The following is a 10000-nucleotide window of genomic DNA, read 5'->3' as shown; positions in this document are numbered from 1 at the left end:
ATTATCTAAAGTTTTTGAACGTCTTCTGGCAAAACGTCTTAATAGGTTTGCTGAAGGTAATCATCTATTCCCTAGTTTGCAATTTGGTTTTCGTAAAGGCCTTGGAGCATGTGATGCCCTTCTTAGAATCTCCAATGCAGTACAGAAATCCCTTGATTGTGGTCGTGAAGTTCGTATGATTGGCCTTGATTTTAGTGCTGCCTTTGACCGTGTTAATCATGAGGCCCTTGTTTTCAAACTGAAACAGTTGGGAGTGGGTGGGTCGTTTCTTAGCATTATTATTGATTTTTTAAGTAGTAGATCTCAAAGAGTAGTTGTTGATGGGCACCATAGTGAGTATAGGAATGTGATATCCGGTGTTCCACAGGGTAGTGTTCTTGGCCCATTACTTTTCATACTATATACACATGACATGTGGTTTGGCCTAGAAAATAAGCTTGTTGCATATGCAGATGATGCTACTCTCTTTGCATCAATTCCATCCCCTGAATGTAGACCTGGGGTTGGTGAATCCCTTAATAGAGATCTAGCTAAAATTAGTGTATGGTGCAAGTTATGGGGTATGAAGTTGAATCCTAACAAAACTCAAAGTATGATTGTAAGTAGGTCAAGGACGGTGGCTCCTCAACATCCGGATCTCAGTATTGATAATGTTTCTTTAAATTTGTATGACTCTTTCAAAATTTTAGGTGTGATTCTCGACAGCAAATTTACTTTCGAGAAACATATAAGGTCTGTGTCTTCTTCAATTGCACAAAAAATTGGCTTATTGAGAAAGTCTTTTAAGATATTCGGTGATCAATCTATTCTGAAGAAGTGTTTTAATTCTTTTATTCTACCTTGTTTTGAGTATTGTTCTCCTGTCTGGTCTTCAGCTGCTGATTCTCATCTTAATTTGTTGGACAGAAACTTACGGTCTATTAAATTTCTTATTCCTGATCTAGATATTAATCTCTGGCACCGTCGTTCAATTAGTTCATTATGCATGTTGCATAAGATTTTTCATAACTCTGACCATCCTTTACATTCAGATCTCCCTGGACAATTCTATCCTGTTCGTAATACTAGGCTGGCAGTTAATTCTAATAGCCAGGCCTTTTCCATCATAAGACTCAATACCACGCAGTACTCTAGAAGTTTTATTCCAGCTGTTACCAAGTTGTGGAATGATCTTCCTAATCGGGTTGTTGAATCAGTAGAACTTCAAAAGTTCAAAGTTGGAGCAAATGCTTTTTTGTTGACCAGGCGGACATGAGTCTTTTTATAGTTTATATATGACATACAGTATTTGTTTTTGAAGTTGTTAATAGTTTATATATGACATATCTGTTATGACGTTGTTACTTTTTTTAGAATGATTTACTGTTAATTTGTTCTCTTCACTTATTTATTTCCTTATTTCCTTTCCTCACTGGGCTATTTTTCCCTATTGGAGCCCCTGGGCTTATAGCATTTTGCTTTTCCAATTAGGGTTGTAGCTTGGATAGTAATAATAATAATAATAATAATATAGTTATCTATGGTAATGATGCTGATACCAATAACATTAATAACAATCTAAACACTCGAATTTATGATGATAATAATGATGAAGATAATGATTACCAGTAGCAATGGAAACACTTACATTGGGTTAACCTTCGCTACCAGTGGAGATCCCTTCGGAAATGCAAAGCTTATACTGGTTGTCTTGAAGAATTTCTCGGATGCAATATACATTGGAGGACAGGTCTTAGTCTGGAAAGGGGAAGAATATGTCGTAAAACTTCGTCGACGGTAAATCAGCTTTCAAAATTTAATTTTTTTTTTTTTTTTTAAGGGAACTCACCAAAGAGTCCTTTTTTTTTTTTTAAAAGGGAACTCACCAAAGAGTACTTTTTTTTTTAAGGGAACTCACCAAAGAGTACTTTTTTTTTTTAAGGGAACTCACCAAAGAGTATTTTTTTTTTTTTTTTTTAAGGGAACTCACCAAAGAGTACTCTCTATGTATCAAGTAAGACAGAAGGTATTGACTTGTGAATCCCACAGCTTTTCCATCTATGATTAACTTATCGGCCTTTCCGATATTCGCTTCGAGCACCAGTTGATTCCGCAGTTGATGGAGTAGCGAGCCATTCCTTGCCTCCTGCAATGCATATACAGTGTGTCATTAATTGATCGAAGAATTTTGATAACCAATTGCAAAATATAGAACTTTTAACTCTTCTAGAACTTCAAAAGTTCAAAGTTGGAGCAAATGTTTTTATGTTGACCAGGCTGACATGAGTCTTTTTATAGTTTATATATGACTTATCTGTTTTGACGTTGTTAGTTTATATAGGATATATCTGTTTTGACGTTGTTACTGTTTTTAGAATGATTTATTGTTAATTTATTCTCATCATTTATTTATTTCCTTATTTCCTTTCCTCACTGGGTTATTTTTCCCTATTGGAGCCCTTGGGCTTATAGCATCTTGCTTTTCCTACTAGGGTTGTAGCTTGGCGTGTAATAATAATAATAATAATAATAATGATTATAATAATAATATGTAAATTGCCTCGAATTAATGAAGTAGGACTATTGATTGACAGTATCTCCGAAACTGTATAAATTTACATTACATTTCATTTGTGCTGATCTTCTTTGATTGAATAGAGTAGGCCTATAATAGGCTTGGTTAAAGTCAAGCCCTTAAAACACATTCTTTAATCCTACATAACATGTTTTCCGGTGTACAGTTGTGATATATAGGTTAAGATCTATGATTGAATAGAGTAGGCCTATAATATGTTTGGTTAAAATCAAGCCTTTGAAATACATTGTTCAATCTTACATAACGTGTTTTCAGGTATACAGTTGTGATATATAGGTTAATATCTTTGGTTGAATAGAGTAGGCCTATAATGTGCTTTGTTAAAGTCAAGCCCTTAAAATACATTCTTCAATCCTACATAACGTGTTGTTTCCCAGTACTGTTGTGATGGATAAGTTAAGACATCTACTTACATAAATTGATTGCAATAAAGCACTTCCAAGGGGTACATATGTTGGTATTTTACTCTCTACAAGTTCTTGTAAGTTGTCGAATGGCAGCCGTAACTTGGGTAAAATCAGCATCGCTTTCAGGTTTCCTTTGTAGACGGAACCAATGACAAAGGCAGCCACGAGCCATGTTCCTGCGACCATCCTCATTGCATAGCCTCTAGGTAACCAGGAGTTAGCTGCAATGTTATTAAGTAGATTCAGGACATAGTGATTTGGAAAAAGGATTGCTTCTCAGCATACCTTCAAAAATGGCCGCGGAAGCAAAGCTGCGGATGGCCTATCAAAAGATCAGATTACCTTGCTACTTGACATCTTTCTTCCCTACCTTTACAATATAATTCTTTCTCTATCTTAAACCGGCAACGGGTTCTGTTCGATCCCGTTCGTCTTCCGAAAGCCTTGCCGCTTCTGATACCCTCAGTCTAGCTCAACTGTGGTGCTACCAGATGCACAAGCCAATCTATACAGAATTCTGATTTTCAAACTTATTACCTCCGCCCACGAAGTTGGGAGGAGGTTGTTTTCGCCCATGCTTGTCTATTTGTCCGTTTATCTGTTTGTTTGTGAACAACTTCCTGACTACAATTTTATTCATAGAGTAGTGAAACTTTCAGGGATTAATTGTTATGTTGAGACGTAGATGTGATTCAATTGTGAAAATCCTAGATCAAAGGTCAAGGTTAAGCAAAAGGTTGATTGAATTAACCGTAACCTTTACCCCAAGTTTACACATGGTTGTGACATACTTCAAATACGCTAACGGTCTAAATTGATTTTGGGAAAGTCGAGCTGATTTCGAGAAAGAAGCTGTTGTGGCGGAGTTCTGCACTTAGAGAATTTTTCTAATTCACCAATGAATTTGAAATAACATCTTTAGGGTCAGATAGTTTTTAAGGAAATTGCTGTATGTGAAACAGGTGGCGAATGAACTTTTAAAATGACATCTTCCCTTTTATGGTTTTAAGTGAATATTCTTTTATTTTTTATTCACAATAAATAGTATAGGCGTCAATGACCTTAAATGTCAGGATGCCAGAGAACTTCAAATTAATCAATTAATCTAGATGTCGAAAGAAAAGTCTCATTAGACTGATTAAATGTTACGTAAGGCTTCCTATATAATTATTGGTTTACGAGCTATTCAGAGAAGAGATAAAAGGAGTTTTAAGATTAAGTAGAAGAACATTGAAAGAAAACGGGCAAAAAGATGAGTGAAATGAAGCTCATTATTTTTTCTTTTTTTTTTCTGTCTGAAATTAATGGTCATCTTATTAGAGAATCTTTCATACGAGAAATTTTCAATTAATCCATCACCATATTATATAAAGTTCAGCATATGGAAATTAAAACATTTAGCTATTAGAGCTTTGCTGAAATATGCAAAAAAAAGCATATAGTTTTACAAACATGCTGGACGAAACGTACTTAAAAACCGAATGACTAAACCTAACTGTTCTTCTGTCTTAAGCAAGCCATTCACGATCAGTAATTACTGAAGGAATTCCTTCAGTAATTACTGATCGTGAATGGGCTGCTTTAGAATCAAGAGATGTCCTTCATAGGCTCGATTGGACTGAACAGGCAACAGTTTCACCTCTCGATACAGTATCAATAATTTTAAGCCATTTCTCTCACCATTTGCTGTTTCTTCAGATAAAGAATGTGAAACACCACATGCATTTTATTCTATCTTATTTCTCTTCCTCTTGATTTCTAAAAAAATTATAGTTTATATAGGAGATATTTATTTTATTGTTGTTGCACTTCTTAAAATATTTTATTTTTCCTTATTCCCTTTCCTCACTGGGCTATTTTCCTTGTTGGTGCCCTGTCGCTTATAGCATTCTGCTTTTCCAACTAGGGTTGTAGCTTAGCAATTGATAATAATAATAATAATAATACACTGTAGGTAGGCGAGGTTTAAATTTGTTCCACATTTTCTTTTAGATAATTTTTTATGGAACTTAAACCTTTCCTCTATTCTTCAAAGTCCCTCAAGTTTGCTGAACCCGTAGTGCCGTCACTGCACCTAAAACGGTGCACTGTAGGCTTTACGTGAAGGTCCTTGCAACGTCCTTTCACCCCCCCCCCTAGTTGCACCCACTTCTTAGCCTTCTACTATACCTCCAGTGAGGAAGGGAGGTTCATCCTTGCCAAGATTCTTGGACATGATGTGTCCTATCATATTATTATTATTATTATTATTATTATTATTACTATCCAAGCTACAACCCTAGTTGGAAAAGCAAGATGCTATAAGCCCAAGGGCTCCAATAGGGAAAAATAGCCCAGTGAGGAAAGGAAATAAGGAAATAAATAAATGAAGAGAATAAATTAACAATAAATCATTCTAAAAAAGTAATAACGTCAAAACAGACATGTCATATATAAACTATTAATAACGTCAAAAACAGATATGTCATATATAAACTAGCGGTATTTTTAGCTTTATTTAACAAGCAGGTCTTCCGAAAGATATTTAACTTTTAAAATGACATTTTTGCATCTATGGTTTTAATTGAATATTCTTATATTTATTTATAATAAATAGTATCGGTGTCAATGACCTTAGATGTCAGGATGCCAGAAAACCTCAAATCAGTCAATTAATCCACTCCTCTTTTCTTCCATCTAGCAGTCCAACCTAGTTACATGTTCCATCGTCCTGCAATCTGACCCAAATTCATTAATCAAATCAAGTTTGCTGTAAAATATCACTGTATTTTACCCGTTAACGAGTTTGTTTATTCCTAAGATTAATCAAAATCTTAGCGGAAAGTAAAACTAATAATGGGCTCTATAGTTTAGTGATTACCATACGGATTCTTGGACACGAGTCTCTTTTTATAGTTTATTTATGAAACATCTATTTTAATATTGTTACAGTTCTTAAAATAGGTTATTTTAATTCTTCATTACTTTTCTTGTAGTTTATATATTTCCTTGTTTCCTTGTCAGTTCCTGTTGGAGCCCTTGGGCTTATATCATCATATCATCATGCTTTTCCAACTAGGGTTATAGGTTAGATACTAATAATAATAATAATAATAATAATAATGATAATAATAATAATATACTAGAATAGCCCAGCGCAAGGACTTGTGAAGCCATTCATTGCCTATTTTTCGACTTTCGTTTCACAACCTAAAGTGCATGAGTTGAAATCTCCAGCAATGGCGGAGTAGTGGAGACAAATCCTATCAAAACTGTGCTCCTTATTGACCAATGGAATTAATGCGTAACTGGTCATCAGTCGACCACAGTGGGTTGCAGCCAGTGTGAAGAAAGGGCGGAGCCCCAGCTTTAAGACAAAACCAAATACCAAAAACAACTTACACTGAGCCAAGAGAGTTCCAACTGTCCAGCTTGCCGACACGCTCAAACTTTTCTCTCGATTATATGATCTGTTGGGAGAAGATTTTAACTTTTTTAAGAAATATGGCTTTTATAGATAAGATTTAAATTTATATTTATCATATTTTTAATCCCCATAATTTATTTTTTATACATTATATTTACTATAATTTTATTTTATTTATTTTTTTTAGCATTGATATAAATATTTTTTTATTCCCTAATTTATTCGGGCCAGCTCTGAATGAGTCGAGCTAGACTCATTGGGCTAATAAATCTCCTCATTTTTAATAATAATAATAATAAGAAATATGGGTTTTATAGATAAGATTTAAATTTATATTCATCATATTTTTAATCCCCATAATTGATTTTTTATACCTTATATGTACCATAATTTTTTTTAGCATTAATATGAATATTTTTTTATTCCTTGATTTATTCTGGCCAGCTCTGAATGAGACGAGCTAGACTCGTGGGGTTAAAAAATCTCATTTTTAATATAATTAAGTCATGTTTTGACATTATTAGAGTGACATTTAACATGAGACAATAGTCTTGGAAAAAATACAAGATTAATTCTGATTTATGATCTTTTGTACTGGTCGCATGAAAACTTTTGGATGAAATAGGCCTACGGATTCTGTGTTCATGACTTCACCATGCACTTAGCCTACCCGCGCCTTAAATTTGTCTGCGTTAGAGGCCAATAAAAATATTGCAATGTGCCATTCATAGTCTCGTATACAATATCATTTATATCATCTCGAAAAAGTTTGTATATATATATATATATATATATATATATATATATATATATATATATATATATATATATATATATATATATAGGCCTATATATATATATATATATATGTATATAGGCCTATGTATATATATATAGGCCTATATATATATATATATATATATATATATATATATATATATATATATATATATATATATAGGCCTATATATATATATATATATATATATATAGGCCTATATATATATATATATATATATATAGGCCTATATATATATATATATATATTTATTTATATATATATATATATATATATATATAGGCCTATATATAAAACTGATAGTAGATATTTACCCTTTTGACTGGCGGAATTCATTTCCATAATAATGGAAAAAAAACGTTACCAAGAATGCCATGATAAGGGAAATGAAGAGAAGCAGCCATACCTAAAATGAAGAAGAGAATAGAATTAATTCATTTATGTACACTGGTGTCAGGATTTTAGTCTCGGGTAGTGCTACAGCCTCTGTACCGTGGTCTTCCACTGTTTTGGGGTAGAGTGCTCTTGCTTGAGGGGACACTCGGAGGCACTTTTCTATTTTATCTCTTCCTCTTGTGGTTTTTTCTTTTTTTAATTTTTATAGCTTAAATATGAAAGATTTATTTCAATGTTTTTACTGTTCTCGAAATGTTTTATTTTAATTGTTCATTGTGTCTCTTGTAGCTTATTTATTATTTCCTTATTTCCTTTCCTCACTGGGCTACTTTCTCTAGTGGAGCCCTTGGGCTTACAGCATCTTGCATTTCCAACTAGGGTTGTATCTTAGCAAGCAATAATAATAATAATAATAATAATAATAATAATAATAATATTGCATTAAGAAAGAGAGAGACAGAATTATCCACTCGGGTATGATAATAAGAATATGATTTCGAGTTTCATAAATAAAAATAAAAATGGATAAAGAATGATTTTAAACTGATGAGGATTTGCATATGCCAAACTACACCCTAGAACACAGAACTCTTGACAGATAAAACAAATACAGTTATTGCAAACTAATTTGTAGCCCATCGTTAATACTTATTTGCTTTATATATTGGGCTCTCGCATCAGACAAAATTCTCTCTCTCTCTCTCTCTCTCTCTCTCTCTCTCTCTCTCTCTCTCTCTCTCTCTCTCTCTCTCTCTCTCTCTCTCTCTCTGTAAGCATATAGATTTATTTTAAAGATAATTTTTATTAGTCTCTAAAATTATATGTACCAATGCAAATAAATTTTGCATTTTATATGGAAATTCAGACGTAAGCACATGTTAGAAGCATTTTTTATGATAGCTAGAACAATAAGTAACATTCAAAGCCACCTTTAAAGAATGTCCACTTAGATTTCCTTAAGAAATAGATATCTATTGGAGACTCGAGGTGAGGATGGCAGATTCATCCTTGCCAAGATTCTGGGGCAGGATCTGTTGTACTATGCTAACGGTATTTCTAGATTTATTTCAGAAGTAGGTCTTCTGAGAGCTATTATTATTATTATTATTATTATTATTATTATTATTATTATTATTATTACTAGCTAAGCTAGAACCCTAGTTGGAAAAGCATGATGCTATAAGCCCAAGGGCTCCAACAGGGAAAATAGCCCAGTGAGGATAAGCAACAAGGAAATTAATAAACTGCAAGAGAAGTAATAACAATTAAAATAAAACATTTTAAGATAATTAAAACTAAATCTGATCTATCATATATAAACTGTAAAAACTTCATAAAAACAATAGGAAGAGAAACAAGATAGAAGGAGCGTGCCCGAGTGTACCCTCAAGCAAGAGAATTATAACCCAAGGCAGTGGAAAACCATGGTACAGAGGCTATGGCACTACCCAACGACATAATTACTGTCATGGTTTTGAATGTGATATCCCTTTATTCTTTATTTATAACAAACGATATCGGCATCAATGACCTGCGATATCAGGATGACAGAAAACTCAAAATCAATCAATCAGTCTCATTTAAAGTTTCATAAGGAGACTGATTGATTGATTTGGAGTTTTCTGGCATCCAGATATCTTAAATCAATCAATCGGTCTCCTTTAAAGTTTCACAAGGAGACTGATTGATTGATTTGGAGTTTTCTGGCATCTAGATATCGTAAATCAATCAATCTGTCTCCTTTAAAGTTTCACAAGGAGACTGAATGATGGATTTAGAGTTTTCTGGCATCTACATATCGTAAATCAATCAATCAGTCTCCTTTAAAGTTTCACAAGGAGACTGAATGATGGATTTAGAGTTTTCTGGCATCTTCATATCGTAAATCAATCAATCAGTCTCCTTTAAAGTTTCACAAGGAGACTGAATGATGGATTTAGAGTTTTCTGGCATCTAGATATCGTAAATCAATCAATCAGTCTCCTTTAAAGTTTCACAAGGAGACTGATTGATTGATTTAGAGTTTTCTGGCATCTTCATATCGTAAATCAATCAATCAGTCTCCTTTAAAGTTTCACAAGGAGACTGAATGATGGATTTAGAGTTTTCTGGCATCTAGATATCGTAAATCAATCAATCAGTCTCCTTTAAAGTTTCACAAGGAGACTGATTGATTGATTTAGAGTTTTCTGGCATCTTCATATCGTAAATCAATCAATCAGTCTCCTTTAAAGTTTCATAAGGAGACTGATTGATGGATTTAGAGTTTTCTGGCATCTACATATCGTAAATCAATCAATCAGTCTCCTTTAAAGTTTCACAAGGAGACTGAATGATGGATTTAGAGTTTTCTGGCATCTACATATCGTAAATCAATCAATCAGTCTCCTTTAAAGTTTCACAAGGAGACTGAATGA

At 33.3% G+C, this 10000-nt stretch overlaps 1 protein-coding gene across 1 annotated transcript in view; it reads right to left on the bottom strand.

The window, feature by feature from the left end:
- Nucleotides 1-10000, bottom strand: part of LOC137631981 (glutamate receptor ionotropic, kainate glr-3-like) — a 19106-nt gene that overhangs the window by 6024 nt on the left and 3082 nt on the right. Inside the window, exons 4-8 of the mRNA XM_068363965.1 lie at nucleotides 7502-7593; nucleotides 6364-6431; nucleotides 2989-3203; nucleotides 1970-2125; nucleotides 1628-1737 (exon numbers count right to left, since the gene is read on the bottom strand). Of these exons, the coding sequence (XP_068220066.1) occupies nucleotides 1628-1737; nucleotides 1970-2125; nucleotides 2989-3203; nucleotides 6364-6431; nucleotides 7502-7593 (641 nt within the window). The remainder of the gene's footprint in view (nucleotides 1-1627; nucleotides 1738-1969; nucleotides 2126-2988; nucleotides 3204-6363; nucleotides 6432-7501; nucleotides 7594-10000) is intronic.

This window comes from Palaemon carinicauda, chromosome 40, assembly GCF_036898095.1.
Source record: "Palaemon carinicauda isolate YSFRI2023 chromosome 40, ASM3689809v2, whole genome shotgun sequence".
In the NCBI taxonomy this organism is placed as follows: domain Eukaryota; kingdom Metazoa; phylum Arthropoda; class Malacostraca; order Decapoda; family Palaemonidae; genus Palaemon; species Palaemon carinicauda.
Note: the sequence above shows the minus strand (reverse complement) of the source record. Positions and strands in the feature narration are given on the sequence as shown.